Genomic DNA, 18,739 nt, shown 5'->3' with positions numbered 1-18,739 from the left:
TAGAGGGCAGGCAGGGAACATCCTCCAGACAAACTCTATCGAGCGTTAGTCCATGTTTAAATGCCAAAGCACACCAAGTCAGCAAAATAATTTATTTTAAACTTAATTTACAACAATCGTTCAAATCACACTTAAATAAAACGGATGTGCAAGACCCTGTAGATAAAAACGTATGGGCTTGAAAACCACTTGGTTTCCCTTTTGTCTGCAGCACGTTGCCTCAGTCAAAGTAGTCTTCTATATCTATGTTGGGGTTAAGCAGCTCGTCTCCATAAGGCGTCAGGTCCATCTGGTTGAGAATGAGGTTCTCGAAGGTCTCCTCCAGGTCTGTCTCTCCGATCAGGACGGCCCCCATCATCCTCCCCCCGCTCAGGACCACCTTGACGTACTCCAGGGCCTTGGTGCAGCGCAGCAGCAGCTCCTGGTCAAGGCCCAGGCCCTGGCCGTTGAACTTCCCCAGAAGGACCACCTGGGAGGACGGGATGGGAGAGAAACCAGAAGTGTTGGCTTCACGTCAATATGTGACGTTGGAAATAGGAAACTAAATGTGAATTGTGCAGTGTGCAGTTCTAATTCAATTCAAGTTCTAGTTCAATGAAAAATCTCACTATCCAATTATTTTATGATGCCCCCCCAACACACAATATTTGACATAAAAATATGACTTTCTACCCGAGTTGAACAATGTGGCTGAAATCAACACGACAATCATCCCAGGTCTGCAGACCACCAAAAACCACAGTACCTTGTAGTTGAAGAACTTGGTGATGTGCGAGAAGAGCTCGAAGCAGAAGTCCAGCTCTATGGGCTCGGCCAGGGCGTCAGCGGCCATGCAGCGCCCTGCGTACCAGCCCATCTGGCGAGCCTGCGTCCACAGACGCATCTACAGGGGAGATGGACGGAGAAAGAGAGACAGACATTGCTTCTCAAATCCCAACCATTCTGGTGGGTCATTTACATTTAGTCATTTAGCAGACGCTCTTATCCAGAGAGACTTACAGTGTCAGGGACAAGTACAGGGACATTCCCCCCGAGGCAAGTAGGGTGAATTGCCTTGCCCAAGGACACAATGTCATTTTGCACGGCCGGGAATCGAACGAGCAACCTTCTGATTACTAGCCCGATTCCTTAACCGCTCAGCCACTGACTCCTTAGGTTAGAGGCCAGTTGAAGGTTGCCTGTTAAAGGGGCCGCTCTGGGGGGGGTCATGTCTGTAGCCTACCTGCTGCCACAGAGGGCTGGGTTCCCAGCATGCAGTGCACACATCTCCCGCGGCGTACACATCGGGCTCTGACGTCCTCATGTGGTCATCCACCTGCAGCCCAGCATCGTCCGCCAGCGCAAACTGACCACATGCATGGAAACACACACACACACACAGCCTGTTAACACTTAGGTGAGACAAAGGTCTGTCAATACTGTGCATGTAACTGTTTCCTTACACTGTTGCCATGGAGAAATGGTTCTGTGTTGGGCACAACACCTGTGGCGCTGACGATAAAGTCACAGCCAAACGTTTTCCCATTGGTCAGCTGGACGTACACCTTCCAGGATACTGCAGGAAGAGAGGGAGAGGATTATTGGACAGGAAAGGCATATTTACATTTCCTATAATCATAAACGAGAAGTGCAACGAAGCCTCCAGACCTGCGTCAGTTGTGTGTGGAGCATGCTTTGACTGCAGCCATTCCTGGTGTGTGTAGATCTTTTCAACCTCGCACTGGTACTCCACGGTCACTCTGTGAGACACCTGGACACGGCGCAGATTACACACACAGTTACACGCATGCATGCAGACACGTACAAACACACACACACGCGGACACACACACACACGCACCTCCTCCTGTACTCCTCTCAGAGTGATGTCCTCATGCCAGTCTGGACCTAGGGCACTGCCTGGCTCTGCCACCCTACGATCTCCACCTTAAACACACGCATGAAGCGTGTATTCAGTGAAATATATTCTTTTTTTTTTCTTCTCCTTCTAGCCATTTCTGCCAATATACCTGCCCCATAGGTCCCAGTGAAGCAGGTGTGTGTTTACCTGAAGTAGCTGCAGCGGAGGCCCCTTCAGTGGTGTAGCGAGCTCTCCTACACAGAGCAGTTCTCCCCGGCTTCTCTGTCGCCAGGGATGGGATGAGGAACTGGGCGGCTCCTGCATCGAAGAAGGTGTTTCCTATGGCCTTGTCCTTTACAGCCCAAATGACCTCGCAACCCTCCACCTCGTACCTGCAAAGGCCAAATACTGCACATGGATTATTCAGATCTGGGTGCAGATTTATTCAAATTCAACTACAACAAATAAAAAGGAGCATTAGCACTAAGTGGTGTTCATAGTGCAATATACTCACACTAATTCCAAGGCAATGCCTCCATTCCCAATGACCACTATTCTTTTCGCTTTAGATAACTGCTTTTGAAACTCCTGTAGACAAAAGGGCAGATAAATTCCAATTGGTATAGCAGTATACCAATAGCAGTATACTGACCAATACCCAGATAAACTAAAACAAAGTATATTTGATTCAAAAGTAACAGGTGGTTGGTTGACTGTACACTGTGCAGAGCAGGGCACCCAAGTGTACCTGGGCGCTATCTGTGTCTCGTATCCCCAGGACGAAGGAGTTGTCCTGGGTGAGTAGTTTGGGTCTGCCCCCGCTGCAGATACACAGCTTCTCATACTGGATCTCCTGGCCATCTACAGTGTGAAGAGTCTGAGAGCAGTCAGGATCAGAATATCAGTCACACTAAACAAGCCATTTCCTTCAGCTGATAAATACAGTTTATATCACAAGAGAAAAAATATCCACAAGATGGCAGTGCTTGACAGGAAGTCAGGTGGACCGGAGGACAGAGCACAAACAAACTGTATGTTTAGGTGGAGATCATTTAGCTTTTACAGAAATCTAAGAGACTATGTGGATTGTGGAAAAGATCCATGCCACTGTTTAAAAAAAACAAAAAAAAACAAACTATTGTTCAGTACCCAAAATGTGTACGGTAATAGCAATCGTTTTCCTGTAAGACAGCAGAGGAGAGATGACATTCTGCCTGCCCAGGCCCCTGCACTTACATGTAGCTCTGCCTGAAGACCTGTGACAGCAGACTGGATCACTTTCAGGTTCGTGTACTTCTCCTCCAGGACGTTGGAGGGACATTCCTCCACATCAAACTCCTCCAGAGTCTTCGACACCTAACCAGGACCAGGGAGGAGATCCAACACGTTATTAGAGTCTGAGAGCATTGAAGGGATATCCCAGGGGTGTCATACAAAGTGGATATGCAGTTAATGCCATGGACAATCTATACTGTGTAGCAGACTAGATAAAGGGCTAGCTACTATCTGGTGTGGGTCATTCCTGATACAGTAACAGACTGGACAACAACCTGCTCACCTGTTTAAAATTGGTTACTGTCTTGATCTGAGGAGCTGCAGTCAGAAGGGCGACATCACTCGATGGAAACTGGGAGGCCAACTGTCAAGAATTTGTCAGTGTTTGCAATATATTTGAGTTTAAGTTCAAATTAATTGATTAATTAAGTTCAAATTGATTTATTAATTGTAAAACAATACTACAGTAGCTGGCTAGCTTTAATTCAATACAAAAATGACTCAGGTGTTACTGTAGAGGACCCAGGAAAGAACTGTTCAATATGCTGAAGATGCTCACCTGCTCAGCACACGTTACACCTGCGATTCCCCCACCGACAACAACAAACCTGAACGTCCCTTCTTTATTTTCTGCCATCATTCGTTTTTTATATATATAACTTTCGCTTGTGCTTCCAAAGCTTCCAATCTTGCTAGGATTGTCAATTTCTTCAATGCCCTTATCCCATTCTTAAAAAATAAATGTATCAGTCACAGAATACAGCTTGAAACATCGTGATCCTATTTGCGGTGATAAAATACAATTAGGATACTAACGATATTGTGGCTTCAAGTCACAAACGTGCGGTATTGCTACTTCCTTGTTTTGTCTATGGACTACGGCAAGCGCCAAGGTCTAAAAGCATTTTCGCCAGAATGTCCAGTTAAGTGTAGCCATTACAGTTAGTTCACTCTACTACAACCAAGGTTATCCAGTATGCGTAGATGACTAGTCTGCTTATCAAACAGGAATCCTCTGAAGTTAAGATAAAGGTTCCCCATGCTTATTTTTCTCGGGAAATCCTGAACATCTGACCACACAGAGGGTCATTAATGTTTCAAGAAGACCCACTCTAAAAAGTACACCAACTTTTCATTGGTTTGGTTTTGATGGGACAGTTTAATCAGATATGGCCCCTCCCTCAAGACCAAAAACACAAAAGTTTTGCCAGTATGAGTCATCAGCTATAAATAGAGAGTGGAAGCATCCAGTTAGAAATAAAACCATCAGAATAAGAAAAACGACTGTTAGGACAGCACCCACGAGCGTGTGACACGGCATGCCCGAGCTTTCCCCATCTGTAGGTGGAGTGGTAGGCAATCTGTCATGCATACAAAAACAACATTACCCCCGGCCTGACAGTTTCAATTTCAGCCTTTCAGATTGAATGCACTCTCACCCCATCTGCCTGTACCACTGACCTGCGTGGTGGGTCATTCTTTATTTAGGGTTGGTTGGCGTTTGCTTGTGTGTGTCTGCGTATGTGAATGAGAGAGGAAGAGAGAGGAAGATAGAGAGATGCCAAAGGTTGGGAGAAGGGATGGAGATGGGGAAGAACAGATTGAAATCAAGTTGTTATGTCGCGACAACGTGGGCCCGCTCATGCAGACCATTATATAGTATGTTCGTATGAATAAAAGACTGATGTATAGTCATTAGATTGTAACTATCTTTGTCTCCTCACGCATGTTAACTTTTGTCCTGAAATGAGATCGCTATAGGACTCAGAGTACAAAGCAACAAAGGGAGAAGGAGAAAGAAATGGCAAATCGTCAATCAGTCATCAGTGCAGTATTAATGGAACTGCCTGTGGTAATTGATCATACTCCACAAAGAATTAAGGTCTGATTCAACCAGACATCCATATCCACACACAGTGGACTCAATTTAACTGTATGTATGTGGTTAGCATCTTAATAGCCTCGGACAGCAAGTGTGGCCTCTAGCCCCTCTATTACAGAACATGCAGACACTAACGTCAGGCTGGGAAAGGCATCCACAGACAGAGATAGACTCAATAGAGCATGACCATTGACAGGCTATCAGAGTGCATGACCATTGACAGGCTATCAGAGTGCATGACCAGTGACAGGCTATCAGAGTCTGGTTTGTGACGATGGATAGACTGGAAAGAGATCCTGTATTAGACTCGAAACACATTTCCGCTCTTGTTGGGGTAATTACTGAAGGAACCCTGTGGATTGTATCACAGGTGAAATGCCACAGGCAGTTGATAACTCACATTGGGACTGGATATTAAATTAAAAGCAAAAAAAAGTTAGTACGGCTTTTATGTTCAGTGACATATTATTATGTCACTGTTATTCCATTCCAATACATAGACATAGATATAATCATGTTATTCTGTTATACAGTATTTAACTGTTATTGAACATAGTCAGGGTGCAATTATTTCAGAACAATAGCGTTTCGCAATAGTAACAAAAGAGAACCTGGACCAATTAGTAGTAAATGGACCAGATACTGTCTGGAAAACCAGAGTTCTTCATTCTTAACGTGTCCTTTGCCTCTCTTTGTTCTCTGTGAACTCTGACGACCCATGCTGAAGAGTTCAGCTCCTCTCTGGTTGTGCCATTCACCATCCCTATATACTGTCTCTGAGATTAACAATGATGCAGATGAATCATTTCTGGACCCCACATTCATTCATGGCAGTTTTACAACCAAATCAGAAAGATGTCTAATTCGCTTCAGGAGTTATCCTACTACCAGACAGCAAGCAACAATGCACAGTTTTCCTACTGTCAGTAATTTGAAGCAGTGTGACACATAGACGCATAATTCATCCAGCAGTATACAGTGTGGTGGAGCATTCTGCATGATTCATGAACAAATGCAAATGTAACAAACCACTTAATAGCCTGTGTGAGAGACATTGAAAGTATGACAGAACTCATCAGTTCAGGGACTGTTAAACATTTTTCAACTCCCAACGTGTGTTTATCCGTTTTCTGCTATTTCTGACAGACGATGCAAAAAACAAATCAACATGAGTTAAATACATTTTTCACATTTCACACTTTTACATGTTACATGAATCCATCTAATACACCTATCCTGCTTTTTGAGTAGGTACTTCAGGGTAAATGAGATCCAGGGGGAGTAGATGAGGTCTGATGCAGAAGGGTAACAGTCTGGAATTCAATCACACATCACCCTCCTCTTTGACAATTAGTTGCTGTGTGTAAACAACTCTGGATGTAGATCCAGTAGCTTGTTCTAATGATCGCAGGGAATTGATGTTGTGCATTAACCCATGGACACCTGTGCTGTTTTCATGAGGGTCTCAACGCTCTCTTCCATGTCTGACCTGTCACACAGAGTCGGTGTTAGACAGTTAATGGCTTTAGCGAATTTGGCTTCATCAGCAAAAACCATGCCTGTGTTCTATTTTTGACGTACCTCTTAGGTAGAGGTTAAACAGGATTCATTGGCTCATAATATTCGGAGCACTGCTCCTCAAATGGGTGTCAATGCCATGCGTCAGACCTCCTCTTACCTAATCATCATCTCTCATGTGTTCAGGGTGTGTCATCACCGTCTGAGGTCCCTGACGATTCTCAAAGTTTTGCTCAACAAGGCACATTGGACAGCACGGTTTCCATAATAGTTTACATTTCATAAAGCATGAACTTGTATTTTTAAATGTGGCATTTATTTAGTCATTCTGGATCGCATTAATGTCCTCCAAATGTGGTTTGTTATGTTTCAACACTGAGCTTCAAGAACATTTTTCTTTAAGGACAACGTACAATAATATATACAATACATTAATACAATGAGAAAATAAGATACAATCTATTTTATATGCTGGTCCCTTCCCAACAAGCCAAGTTATTACCAATGTAGGGGCTGAAAGACGTATAACCCGTTTTCGGCTCCCACAACCAGCTATAATCTCTGTCTGTGGAACTAGCCATCGAGATGCCTGTTCTGTCAGCCCTACACGGGGTTGTTTTAATGAGGTGCAGCAAAACTGACTTTCAAAATATTTTCAATCTTTATTATAAAAAACAAATGAACAAGCAGAAGGACACAATTTGAATTTCATATGCCTTTACATCATTTTACTTTTTTGGTTGTTTTTTTTACAGTACATTTGATTCACATGCCATATTTGGGTTGTGTTGCACGACTGCCTTAAACATCTTCCCCAGTCTGATCTGTGTACCAATAACCTACCAACATTCGTATTTAATTTTAATATTTTTTTCACCAAAGGCACTGTTGTTTTATTGTAAAAAAAAAAGAAAAGTTTAATCCCAGATTTGAATTATTTTTCAATAGTATACATGTTGTCTTTACATGAAGTGAATCTAGCGGCTGCTATTCTACAGTAACTACAGTTGTCTCCAGTCCTAAAGAGGAAAGTAGCTGGGTGGCTGCAGCAGCTCTCTTTTTCCGTAGGTGCTGGAGCCCACGTTAGTGGGGGCGTAAACGGTACCAATGGTGTTGCTAGAGCGAACCAGGAAGTCTGCCAGTCGCTGGGTCACACAGGTGGCGGTGTTGCATTTCCGCTTCTCTATGTGGTGGCTGATGGGAGAAATTAGATCAAAGAGTTAAGGTTAATGAATCAATCAATTCACCAGTCAATCAACATATCAGCAACTAATTTAGTTTAAATGATAAGTGAATAAGCTCTTCTTATTATTACACAAATTTAATGACGCAAGACCTAAAAACACCATAAACAAAAATACTACCACCACCAACTACAACAACAACAAAAGCAAAACACAAGAGCGACAATACCTGTTGACTGCTGGGAGCCCTCTCTGGGGACGTGCACCCACGAGGCTGAGGAATGGGTTGGAGACCCATTCTGGCAGTAGCCAGTCTTCTCTCTCCGGGGGTGCGCTTTCCTGCCCGCTTGATATGGGGCTGAAGTACCTGAATCCGAAAGGAGGCAGGCAAATTTCAGAACAGCTCAAACCACTCACCGATACACACTTCAAATCATCAGCTCAATCCTCGAGTGGCCTCTCCACAAGTGTTCAATTGTACTTTCTCGTGCGCATCGTCCTCCAACTAGACTGGACAGCACACAGACGCTCCTAGACAACGATATCCGTCTCACAAGGCGATTTTATATTGGCCCAGGTCGTGGATTTGGATTAGTTCAAGATGACAGTCATTTCAATTACGCAAATCTGATAATCGGCCACTTAATTGGGAGACATGTCACGTAATTTCATACTTCGTCCCCCCACTTAACCTTAGACTAAACGGCAAACGTTGTTTTGGAACAACGATACTTTCAGAAAATCGCACGGAAAAGGACTCAAAAGAATCGCAAACATGATATCCGAGCCCCTCACTTACCTGTTGCTAGGGGCGGTGATCACGCACGGCAGCAGGACAAGCGGGATGATTAGAAGCATGGGAAGTCTCAGGTGATACATATTGCACGAGGGTTTCCTTAAAGAAAACGAAACATTACATTTTATAAACTCTCACACTGATTAAGCATAGTTAGAGAGACGGCTGCGTTCCTGGAATATCCAGGGTACCATCTCTAAGCGTTCCCCAACACAAAAAGCACACAGAAATCATTGCAGAAAGGCAGAAATATAAAGGTATCTCCTCTTCCAACATGCAATAAAAAAACTCATATTTTTTTAAAAGCTCCTGCAATGACAAATATCAACACCAAAATGCATCACCAAGAGCAAAGTAGAGACTTCCTTAAAACTCATTTGCTGCACCACACATTTCTGAACCTCGTTACCATCAACCTCCATCCAGTGAGACAATCAAAGAGAAAGATAATGCCAAAAAGAACCTGGTTCAGACACTCACCCTCAGTATTTGAGCCCAGTAGCCTTTGTTTCCAGAGAGATCCTAGTGCAGTGGCCGTCTTTAGTCAGGCTGTCACACACACATACACACACACAGTCGCACACTGTTATAGGCTTCCCCGACAACCACTTGTGACATCAGCTACTCCAAATATAGCCTGGTATTTCCATTAACAGGGATGGGGGTTCACTTGAAGAAACAACTAGGGTCACATTCCCTACACACACACACACACATACGTCATCCTCCTTATCATCACTTTCGTCATCATCATCATCTTCAGCGCAGTGCGTTGGTTTTCTGTAAACTCACTCTGGGGTGAAAACAGCGAAACAAGGAAACCAGAAACATTCATTTTACACCAAGACATTATATTAAGTGTCTGGGGTGACAAACTCTAAGCATTCACTTCTTATTTCCAAGAGTTCTCTCTCTGGCAGCGACCTCCCAGCACATCCGGAGATGATGAAATGTACACAGACAGGGAGGGTGTTAGAAAACATACCGTGGACTTCATTCTGTGAGCTGAATATTCAGAAAGTGAACTCGGGTTTAAATCACTGAGCCATGTTTTCCTTCCTCCACAAAGGACATCAACAATTAAATATATTGCAGATATGAGTAGTTCAGGAAAAAATCCTGATCGCAACCACAGATCTTGAGGAAAGTTGTCAACTTGTCATGGTGTGTCCCATCACAAAGTGTGTGGGCTCTGACAGGGACCCACCCCTCACCCCCCAGACCCCCTCTCTCCCCAGACCCGCTCTCCCCCACCACTGGCAGGCTTCCGGGGGCTCACCGTCAGAGCAGGCTCCTGATAAGTGCAGGGCTCTGCCCACAGCCCTGAGCCTGGGGACATGGTGGTGAGGAGCTGGGGGGATGGGATTGGCTTAATGGAAGCCTGTCTGTCCGTCCGTCTGTCCTGTGTGCCTTCTGACGGACACTGCAACACACACAAACGCTTGCGCGCGCACACACACCTGCAACGACACGACTGCGTACATGCATACACACATTTCTGAGTGTCACTGTGAGGTTGAGACTGGCAGAGCAATCTTGTGACAAGGTTGAGAAGAGAGGAGGAACAGAGGAGAGGAGGTTGAAGTATCTGGGTGGGTTGAGGAGGAGGCAGACAGACAGACACGTCTAGTGTGAGAATAGAACATGAGCTGAATGTGGAGGACAGGGCAGTTCATGTCTTCTAGAACTTCTCTGGTGTCAATAACAACTGTTGTGCGCTTGTTCTCATACTAAATTAGTAACCTATGATTTCTCAAATGTAAGACATTATACAATGTTTTCTCAATATCTTTGATACCCTTCATCACTTTTGAGCATTTTTGTACTATTAGCACCATTTTAACTCCTTTACTGTCACCAAGTGGAGAGTCAGGTTTATTGCATTCCAGATGCAATGCAATAAAACTCAGATAACCTCTTATTGGCTACAATACTGTATCCATTTTTTCCCATGGCGATGCAGGTGAGGAAATGATTATAACACATGATTATGAACCACACTCAGCTCTCTTCTGCAGGTCAGAGGTCAGAGATCACAGTCAAGGACATTGATGATATCATGAGCCCTCTGTTAATGAAATGAAGGAGATTCCTGTAATCGGTCCATCAAACACACACTCCCACCATTCCCACCCACCATTGCTACTACGCGTGCCACACACTTGGGACTGAATTAAATGCATGACTCACAGATAGGATAATTGGATAGTTGTGCTCACTGTTGTTTGGTCAACATAACTGAACTGAAAAATAATGTTTCTGAGAGGATGCATCCCACTCCAAACAACTCATTTATAATGGTCACGTGGGGTTTGGTAATAACAGTAGCTTTAGTGAAGATGTACTCTGTTTTTTTTATTACAATGTAGAACAAACTTCACTAACAAAAGGAATGTTTGACAGAGGTGTCTTTGCCTGCATGGTCCCAAAGGTGTGCTTCTTGGACAGAGCAGGCTGCAGTGAGTGTGTATGTGTGTGTGTGTGTGTATGTGTGTGTGTGTTAACTCTTTAGTACGTGTGTTGAGTACGTACTAGACACACTCTTTAGTACGTGTGTTGAGTACGTACTAGACACACTCTTTAGTACGTGTGTTCCAGTGCTGTTTGTCTATTTAGGATGGCAGGATCTGCAGACTGACAGAACCACTAGTAGCGGCCTGGCTTGTCCTCTCTCTGTCCCTGGGTGACAGCTGGTCCTCCTGGGTCGTGGTGGTCGTCTCTCTGGGACAAGTCTGCCCCTCTCCTTCGACTGAGCCGTTGGCCTGCTCATGGGACCCTCTCTGCCCTCCTCCTCCCCCTGGAGAGCAGTGCACCTGGGCCTCCTGGTTCTCCTCCGGCTGGCTCCCCTCCTCCACCACCACCTCCTTCTCTCCTGTGTCGGGCGGAGGAAGATCGGCGGCTGTCCCTGTCTGACTGGGGAATGGCTCTGCCTCTGTGCCTGTGTGACAGGGGAGGGGTCTTTGTCCTTCAGTCTGGGGGTTTGTGCGCAACCCGTCCCCTTCCAACTCCCCCCTCCCCTCTGTGGGGGTCTGTCCTCGGTCCTCGGAGAGTTTGGTGGGAGTCTGGAGTTCCATGCCTGTGTTTGGGGGGGCAGGCTGTTCCAACAGCTTGACCCCTTCCTTTCGGAACTGCCTTCGGAGGAGGATGATGACGGCAATGATGAAGATGTAGGAGGAGCCACTGAGACAGGTGATCAGTCCCAGGAATATCACTCTGCATGCAGAACACAGGGAAAATCACAACACTGACCAGCACACACATACACACACACACACACACACACACACACAGAGAGAAACACACTCACCCAATCAAACAGACACAATGCACTTTTCCGGGCCACTCCCATCACCCATGCACTCAAAGTGTACCTTCAATCTCTATTAAAAACAGTGTAAACGTTTTCAGAGAAGGCATTGGAGAAAGCTCAATGCACCCCTACAGGTGTGTGTCACACGTAGCCCATCTGAGGCATGCCTACCTGTACATGTCAGAGTCGTACATCCGGCAGGCTCCCCTGCCCCCACACTTCTTCACGCCCCACTTCAGACACGTCGAGTCGATCAGAGCCCCGAAGTATACAGGTGCTGGGATGCCACCTACAGTCCCCAGGGGCAGTACAGGTCAGTAGGCACCTGGACACCGCACCCTGAGACTGGACACTCGACAGCAACACCTCAGAATGTGTATTTCATCTTGATACATCAGCAGAGAAAAGGAGGAGGTTTACCTAGTGTTCTGACCACCAAGGTCTGGATGCCCAGGGCCAGGGATTTCAGCTCCGGCTTGATGCATCTAGGGAGTCAGATGGCTGAGCGGTTAGGGACTTGGGCTATTAATCAGAAAGTTGCCGGTTTGATTCCCGGCAGTGAAAATGACGTTGTGTCCTTGTCTTACTTACCTTGAGGGAATGTCCCTGTACTTACTGTAAGTCGCTCTGGATAAGAGCATCTGCTAAATGACTAAATATAAGTCATTCATATCAGAACAGGGACACTGACAGGCCAGTGAATAGTTGAAGCGAGGGAGGATGTTGTTGAGAGAGTTTGTAAAGTGTCCACTGACTGACTGGCTGTGGTTGGACTTTGAAAGAACAAAGGAAGGAAGCACACGTAAGGTGTGCTGGAATGGGAACACCTCAATGAAGAAAGGAAAGGGTTTGGAACGTGGGCCCCAGCCAGCTGGGAAAGTCAAGTAAAAGAGAAAGTACCCCTGCTAACGCAAAACCAAGCCTTTCAAACGTGGGGAATGAGAGGAGGACTTGATGTTAGGTGTGATGGATGAAGGCACTGACCGGATGATGACCATGTATCCTGGGGTGGCTCCCAGAGAGTTGATGAAGGAGCTGAGGACTGACACGGCCATGTAGGAGGTGAAGCTGCGGCTGCAGTCTCTGCCGCGAGGACACTGGCCGAGAGACACAGAAGCACTGCCCCCTGGAGGCCAGGAGGACACACAGCTGCAGTTGTGGAACACCTGGTGGGAAAATAGACACTGAGAATCAAAAATGACAGAAAAAAGAAACAAAAGAATACTTCTTTTAGACTGCAAGTATTGATACAGTAGGTTTTACTCTTTTAAGTAATATCAATAGAAATATTTGTGTACTCAGTTTATTCAACTCAGGGACCATTCTAGAATATGACATCTCTATGATTCTAAACCACATCAGCACATGCCGTGTTGTCCCACATCCGTGTGGTTACCGTGTTCTTGCCGTAGCCGGACGATGCGACGCAGCCGGCCAGACACGGGGACATGTACGTGAGGCCGTTCTGAGCACACACAGGGTCCCACTCCCTGACCGAGCAGGAGCAGCCCTGGTTACACTCAGAGAACAGCTCGCTGTCGTTGTAGGACAGCCCTGGGGTCCTGGGGGGCAGGCCACAGGTCAATACCACACCACACTCACATGACACACAGAGCGGCAGGATCTACCAGAGATGGTCGACCGACGCCCTGGAGCATCGAAATACTAACAGTACATGAATTATATGGAGAAAGATATTTAAAAAGTGTCTTTGGTTGAGATCAACCAGGGATCTTTGGCTTGTTGTGATCTGGTATGATCTGGTGTGATCTGGTGTTACCTGCTACAATACAATCTGGTGTGATCTGGTGTTACCAGGTTGGATGCTAAATGCTGGGATCTGGTGAGACCTGGTGTAATGAGGTGGGATCTGGAGGGATCCGGGGATCTTGTTTACCCATTGTAGGACACAGTCAGGCCGGCCATGGGCACGTTGTCACACTTGGTGCCAAACTGGAGGAGGAGGAGGAGGTAGGCCAGGAAGGAAGTGACGAAGGATAGCTGGGCGCCAGAGACGACGCTCAGTTTATACCTCTTCATCAGCAGCCCACCCAGGAAGATCCCTATGGCAACCACTGGCAGGTTGAGCACACCTGCAGGGGGTAGGAGGGAGTGAGGTGAGTCTGGACTGGCATAAATGTTCAAATCTGACAGTTGAGGAGTGAGGGCTGTTTTAAGCGTGCTTTAAGAATCTGTCTATTTTTGAACTCAGTTGTGTCTCCCTCCTTTCCTTCAATTCTTGCTTCCTTTTTTCCTTTCCGCCTTTCCTGGAAAGTCTTCATCTATGCTGGAATAGTGAGTATGGTCTTTTTGTGCAGTAATGAGCAGTGAGGGGCTGTGTCTGACCTATGAGGAAGTTGGCTCTGGATGCCGACTGTCCGAACTGCTGCTCCATGTACTTGGCCTTGAAGGTGAGCAGGCCAATGAAGGAGTTGAACTTCAGGATGCTGCCGCACAACAACAGGAAGTAGGCTGGAGTTCCCAGCAGCCTCTTCAGGGAGGGCAGGAAGCCTGAGGAAAAACAACAGAACCAAAATGACTGTCACTTCTTAATGCTTCACGTCTTTTTCGATGAGCTTTCAGGCATTTCTTATCTGCCCACACCTCAACTTTGTCCTTGTCTACAACTCTCCTGTCGGCTTACCTTTGGCAATGTCGGCCATCTTCATATTGTTGTGGTTGGTGCCATTCTCCACCCCCTCCGGAGCATCTGAGGGAAGCTTGTTCTCCTCGCCCTGCTTGGGCAGCGAGCGGGGCAGGAACCAGAAGGGGATGCTGGCCAGTAGTAAGATGATGGAGGAGACAAAGAAACCCAGCCACCAGGCCCCCACCCAGCGGGCGTCTTTAGGGGTGATGGTCACGCTCTCTGGAAGAAACACACACACCAGGAAAACCACACCCTTTTCCCTTTCACAATAAAAGTGCAAACAAACAACAACACGCTGACTGACACTTGCCGCTAGTACATAATAGACACAGTAAGTCAGTGTGATGTGTGCCACTTACCAATATCAACATGTCCAAGATCGACATAGAGCCGAGCACAGTAGGAGCCAAGTAGAAATCCAAACATGGGCCCCAACAGAGTGATAGTCTGCAGACAAGCTGCCAATCACATTACAGAAACCTCAGTCCAATGGAACTACACTGAATGACAATACTTCCTGATTAACATCTACACACTGAATTCACTCAGAGAGTGATGGCTCTGTCTGCAGTGAGACAGCTCACCGATGTAAAAAGGGGAGTTCTCGGCTTTGGCGAAGTCGTCAACGTAGGAGATGCCGAGGGGGGTGACGGGGGTCTCCCCAATGCCTCTCAGGGCATTCCCCAGGAACACATAGATCCACATGTGAGAGCTGGAGTCCTTCACACAGGCTGTCCACACACGCACACACACACACACACACACTTTACAGTTACAGATACTGGACACAATACGCTGAGACAGGGGACGCTGGAGTGGATAAGATGACCCTACCTGTGTTGCTGTCAGAGGACGGCTCCATCAGTATCTCTGGGACAACGGAGGTCTGTCTCATGGGAGGAGCACAGGGGGCTATACTGATGTTCTCATTCTGAGAACCCTGGATGACGGTGTCAAAATTATATCTACAGGAGAGACACATTTCAGTCATTTCTTTGAACTTTTTCTTGCAGCTTTGACACAAACTCATAATCTACTAGTGGAATCCCACCGTCCCATGAAGAAGTGTGGCAGGCCGGTAAGGAAGGAGCCCACGGCCATGAGGAAGCATCCCATGCCGATGAGTCGGGGTCGATGCAGCTTAGCTCCAAAATGGCTGACTAGAGCCAGGAACAGCAAGTTGCCTGTACAGACAGGATTCAACACCATCTAAACCACTGAGGGCCAAGTTAGCATCCTAAAACCTCTCTGACACTTCAGGGTGTATCAAAGACATGTTCTTAACCTGACGAGAGAATGTAGTTCAAGGCTCAACAAACGACTATAAGTGAAGGTGAGTGGAAAAAAACTGAAAGTTGGTTGTAGATGTTTGCGGGCAGGTACCCATCTCAAAGCTGCCGTCGATGAGCCCGATGAGGGAGCTGGAGAGGTCGAAGCGCCTCTCGATCTGAGTGATAGAGCTCTTCATGTAAGTCCCCGCCAAGGCCTTGGAGAAGTAGGCGAAGGATAGAGCTACGATAAACATCTGTGGAGGAGGGGAAGACCTGCGTGTTAGACACACTCTACAACCTCATCACCGATCACCGTGGCTCCAGCTCAACATCTTCACTTGAGAAAACCTTCAAACTAATTTTTGATGTTGGATTACATTCCTATAAAAGCGATTTAAGGTCACACACATTTGTTTTCCAAAAGTAACCCACCTAAACATAGAGAAAAATAAATATTGAAAGGATCTCAACAACCACACGACATGCAACAGTATGTCTTCTGATCTCCAACGTTTATTTACTCATTTTATGTTTTTGTTTTGCACTGTCCCTTTAGTGACCTTGAGTGTGGAGCAGCAGGCTGGTTTGGAGGTCTTCTGGTCAGGGACACACAGGGCCTGCTGGCTGGTCAGCCTCTCTCTGTCCTCTGCTGGGTCCCCCATGACCGAAGCTGCCTCTGTCTGCCTCAGGAACCACACATGCACACAGAGCAGCATCTGTTAGCCTCACTCACCCTCCCAGCTGGGTTGTGTTGGTGGGACATGATGTTGTAACAGGTTGTGAATGTTTTTCCGACATTCCCTATTGGGAACCAAATTCTCAATCTATAATCGACCAATCTGAAAGGCTGAAGATGCTTTTTGTTCCTGACAACCTCTTCTACAATGCTGGACTCAGAAATACAAGCCTCTTTAAATTATTTTCAGTGAGTAAATATGTGGCCTGTCTCTTGGGCCCACAGATGCTCGCTGCTTAGCGTCTGAGACACTTCAGGAGGGAGGGCAGGAGGAGACACAGGGCAGGAGATCTCTGGACAACTGAAATACTCGGAAATCCTATTGTAGCTCTATGGAGGCTTTATCCAGAGTTGAACTGAACGTCTCATGTGGAGAGACTGCATAAAATATACTTTTAGTTTAGTAGCGGGTTTTGTCTCCAAGGACACTTGGCTGCTGTCTAGGTTGGGTTACAATGTTAATGAGTCAAAGGAGCTCTTTGTCTTAATTCATGGTCAACTTTCCCCTGCAGGAAGGCTTTACAAACAATCACAGTGACATGCAAGTTTTATCATTTACCCACACGTCAGTCTGACAACACAATCATTCCCTCTAACAAAAAGACACACTGTCTCTCCAATATTAGTATGACTGAGAGAAAGTAAGACTATTTTCGGGTCATGAAGAAGGTTACTTACTTTGGCTCTTAAGAATCCAAGTTTGTTTCTTTGCGATGTCTGCAGCTGTCAGGTCAAGACTTTTGGATCCATGATTCACCATGAAAAGCTCAAATCAAACTGTGTTCGTTTTCTGGGTAGAAATAGAGAGATGCTGTTATGGACCTCACTCGCACAGTGTTGCCTGTCGCAGTACTGAACAAAGGCTGGGGCAGTTTTACTGTTTTCAGGTCTTACTTTGATAATCCCCTTCAGATTTAGCCTGGTTAAGCCTCCCACCCAAAGTGCAGGCCCCAGGAATATCATTCATTATAGAAACAACTCTCACAACAACAGAGTCAACTGTACAAGCACCTTTAGAAGGCCTTACACACACAAACACAACCACACCTGCAGAAATACACATTCTCTCTCTCTCTCTCTCTCTCTCTCTCTCTCTCTCTCTCTCTCTCTCTCTCTCTCTCTCTCTCTCTCTCTCTCTCTCTCTCTCTCACACACACACACACACACACAGACATAAACTTTACTTAATTACTCAACTGTCAGCATGTTAGTTACACATTTTATACATGTGGTCATCTTGTTGTAAGTGTCTGAATGAATTCCCTATGGCTTACCTGGTTAACTGTGGCTTAGATAAGATCCCTTGAACACCCAGCCTGAGTTACAGCTCTCCTCTCCTCCTGGTTTCTGCTGAACTGCAATGTGTCCTATCTCAGCTTGAGTCTCCTGTCCCTGTGTGCCTGCATCTGTGTGTCTGTCTGTTCATCATCCTGTCCTTCTGCGCCCAGGTCTCCGAAAGGCCCAGTCTTGGAGCGGTGGGCTGCAGCGCTACTGAGAGCAGGCCCAACAAAAGGCCTGGCAAATTTCTATTCCGTACACATGCCAACCCAGGATGGGACGGCAACAAGTGACCAGAGAGGGAGGGAGAGAGGGAGGAGGGGAGAAGGAGGGGAAAACAGGGATACCAGACAGCACAAAGGAGCGCAGGTGGGGGGGAGAGGAGTTGGGAGAGTGAGAAAGGTGAAGAGGAGAGGAAGAGAAAAATAGATTCTACATGGATTCTTCCAACTATCCATTTCCCCCTTTTAAAAAGAAAACTGCTTTAACTGCGTGTATTGTTTTATACCCAACTGTAGTAGCCCATACAGTCTGACATTTCATTACTGGTTGCCCAACTAAATCAACAAAGCCCAATTAGTCCCTGTGACCTACTGGGCGTCCAGAACCTGACCAGCGCCAGCTCTACAGTGTTACGGTTCACAGTAGGAGATCTGGGTCTGAGCCAAGGAATTTGTTATTAATGCATTAACCAGCATGTGGTTCAGGCCAGCAGGCAGGCATGTAGTTGGGAAAGAGGGAGACAGGCTGTCTGGCATACAGACAGGCAGACAGACAGGCTGTCAGGCAGACAGACAAGCAGACAGACAGGATGTCAGGCAGACAGACAGGCAGACAGACAGGCTGTCTGGCATACAGACAGGCAGACAGACAGGCTGTCAGGCAGATAGACAGGCGGACAGACAGGCTGTCATGCAGACAGACAAGCAGACAGACAGGATGTCAGACAGACAGGCAGACAGACAGGCTTTCTGGCATACAGACAGGCAGGCAGACAGGCTG

The 18,739-nt window shown here is 46.4% G+C and overlaps 3 protein-coding genes across 8 annotated transcripts; all 3 read right to left on the bottom strand.

Annotated features, from left to right (window-relative positions):
• Positions 1 to 55: 55 nt before the first annotated feature.
• pyroxd1 (pyridine nucleotide-disulphide oxidoreductase domain 1) lies at positions 56 to 4,003 on the bottom strand. The gene is made up of 12 exons (XM_062482551.1): positions 3,675 to 4,003; positions 3,399 to 3,479; positions 3,077 to 3,196; positions 2,589 to 2,717; positions 2,355 to 2,428; positions 2,048 to 2,232; positions 1,841 to 1,926; positions 1,648 to 1,750; positions 1,443 to 1,555; positions 1,223 to 1,345; positions 746 to 883; positions 56 to 469 (listed from the first exon to the last, which is right to left on the bottom strand). The coding sequence occupies exons 1-12, from the start codon at positions 3,753 to 3,755 to the stop codon at positions 221 to 223; spliced, it is 1,482 nt and encodes a 493-aa protein (XP_062338535.1). The 5' UTR covers positions 3,756 to 4,003; the 3' UTR covers positions 56 to 220.
• Positions 4,004 to 7,204: 3,201 nt separating this feature from the next.
• LOC134037694 (calcitonin gene-related peptide 1) lies at positions 7,205 to 9,525 on the bottom strand. 3 transcript variants are annotated; one of them, XM_062483159.1, is made up of 5 exons: positions 9,385 to 9,525; positions 8,976 to 9,288; positions 8,499 to 8,594; positions 7,929 to 8,066; positions 7,205 to 7,709 (listed from the first exon to the last, which is right to left on the bottom strand). In XM_062483159.1, exons 3-5 carry the CDS (start codon positions 8,576 to 8,578, stop codon positions 7,535 to 7,537), a joined length of 393 nt encoding a protein of 130 aa, XP_062339143.1. In that variant the 5' UTR covers positions 8,579 to 8,594; positions 8,976 to 9,288; positions 9,385 to 9,525; the 3' UTR covers positions 7,205 to 7,534. The 3 variants fall into 3 exon arrangements, with proteins under 3 accessions (XP_062339143.1, XP_062339142.1, XP_062339144.1); XM_062483158.1 differs by having other exon boundaries at positions 8,976 to 9,525; XM_062483160.1 differs by having other exon boundaries at positions 8,499 to 9,525.
• A 1,109-nt stretch (positions 9,526 to 10,634) lies between these two features.
• Positions 10,635 to 17,914, bottom strand: LOC134037855 (solute carrier organic anion transporter family member 1C1-like). Of its 4 annotated transcripts, none has more exons than XM_062483404.1 (16): positions 17,734 to 17,914; positions 17,138 to 17,249; positions 16,284 to 16,407; positions 15,836 to 15,977; positions 15,504 to 15,636; positions 15,287 to 15,417; positions 15,037 to 15,183; positions 14,812 to 14,910; positions 14,450 to 14,671; positions 14,152 to 14,316; positions 13,703 to 13,898; positions 13,202 to 13,367; positions 12,790 to 12,971; positions 12,226 to 12,290; positions 11,977 to 12,094; positions 10,635 to 11,708 (listed from the first exon to the last, which is right to left on the bottom strand). In XM_062483404.1, the coding sequence occupies exons 3-16, from the start codon at positions 16,383 to 16,385 to the stop codon at positions 11,108 to 11,110; spliced, it is 2,469 nt and encodes an 822-aa protein (XP_062339388.1). In that variant the 5' UTR covers positions 16,386 to 16,407; positions 17,138 to 17,249; positions 17,734 to 17,914; the 3' UTR covers positions 10,635 to 11,107. The 4 variants fall into 4 exon arrangements, 3 of the variants coding, with proteins under 3 accessions (XP_062339388.1, XP_062339389.1, XP_062339387.1); XM_062483405.1 differs by having other exon boundaries at positions 16,284 to 16,403; XR_009932594.1 differs by lacking the exons at positions 17,138 to 17,249; positions 17,734 to 17,914 and having other exon boundaries at positions 10,635 to 11,001; positions 11,035 to 11,708; positions 16,284 to 16,603.
• Positions 17,915 to 18,739: the final 825 nt, after the last annotated feature.

This window comes from Osmerus eperlanus, chromosome 17 (genome assembly GCF_963692335.1).
Source record: "Osmerus eperlanus chromosome 17, fOsmEpe2.1, whole genome shotgun sequence".
Taxonomy (NCBI): domain Eukaryota; kingdom Metazoa; phylum Chordata; class Actinopteri; order Osmeriformes; family Osmeridae; genus Osmerus; species Osmerus eperlanus.
The sequence above is the reverse complement of the archived record's forward strand: the minus strand, read 5'-3'. Positions and strand labels throughout refer to the sequence as shown.

Excerpts from the sequence above, each read along its gene's own strand:
- pyroxd1 (XM_062482551.1), bottom strand. The coding sequence starts at position 3,755 with ATGATGGCAGAAAATAAAGAAGGGACGTTCAGGTTTGTTGTTGTCGGT. Across the intron at positions 1,927-2,047 it reads CTCCGCTGCAGCTACTTCAG|GTGGAGATCGTAGGGTGGCA; the intron begins GTAAACACACAC and ends CGTGTGTTTAAG. Across the intron at positions 470-745 it reads CCAAGTTCTTCAACTACAAG|GTGGTCCTTCTGGGGAAGTT; the intron begins GTACTGTGGTTT and ends CCGTCCTCCCAG.
- LOC134037694 (XM_062483160.1), bottom strand. The coding sequence starts at position 8,578 with ATGTATCACCTGAGACTTCCCATGCTTCTAATCATCCCGCTTGTCCTG. Across the intron at positions 8,067-8,498 it reads ATCACCGCCCCTAGCAACAG|GTACTTCAGCCCCATATCAA; the intron begins GTAAGTGAGGGG and ends TTTCGGATTCAG. Across the intron at positions 7,710-7,928 it reads GGGCTCCCAGCAGTCAACAG|CCACCACATAGAGAAGCGGA; the intron begins GTATTGTCGCTC and ends TTCTCCCATCAG.
- LOC134037855 (XM_062483403.1), bottom strand. The coding sequence starts at position 16,439 with ATGCTGCTCTGTGTGCATGTGTGGTTCCTGAGGCAGACAGAGGCAGCT. Across the intron at positions 15,637-15,835 it reads CGACGGCAGCTTTGAGATGG|GCAACTTGCTGTTCCTGGCT; the intron begins GTACCTGCCCGC and ends CTGTCTGTACAG. Across the intron at positions 15,418-15,503 it reads CCACACTTCTTCATGGGACG|ATATAATTTTGACACCGTCA; the intron begins GTGGGATTCCAC and ends TCTCTCCTGTAG.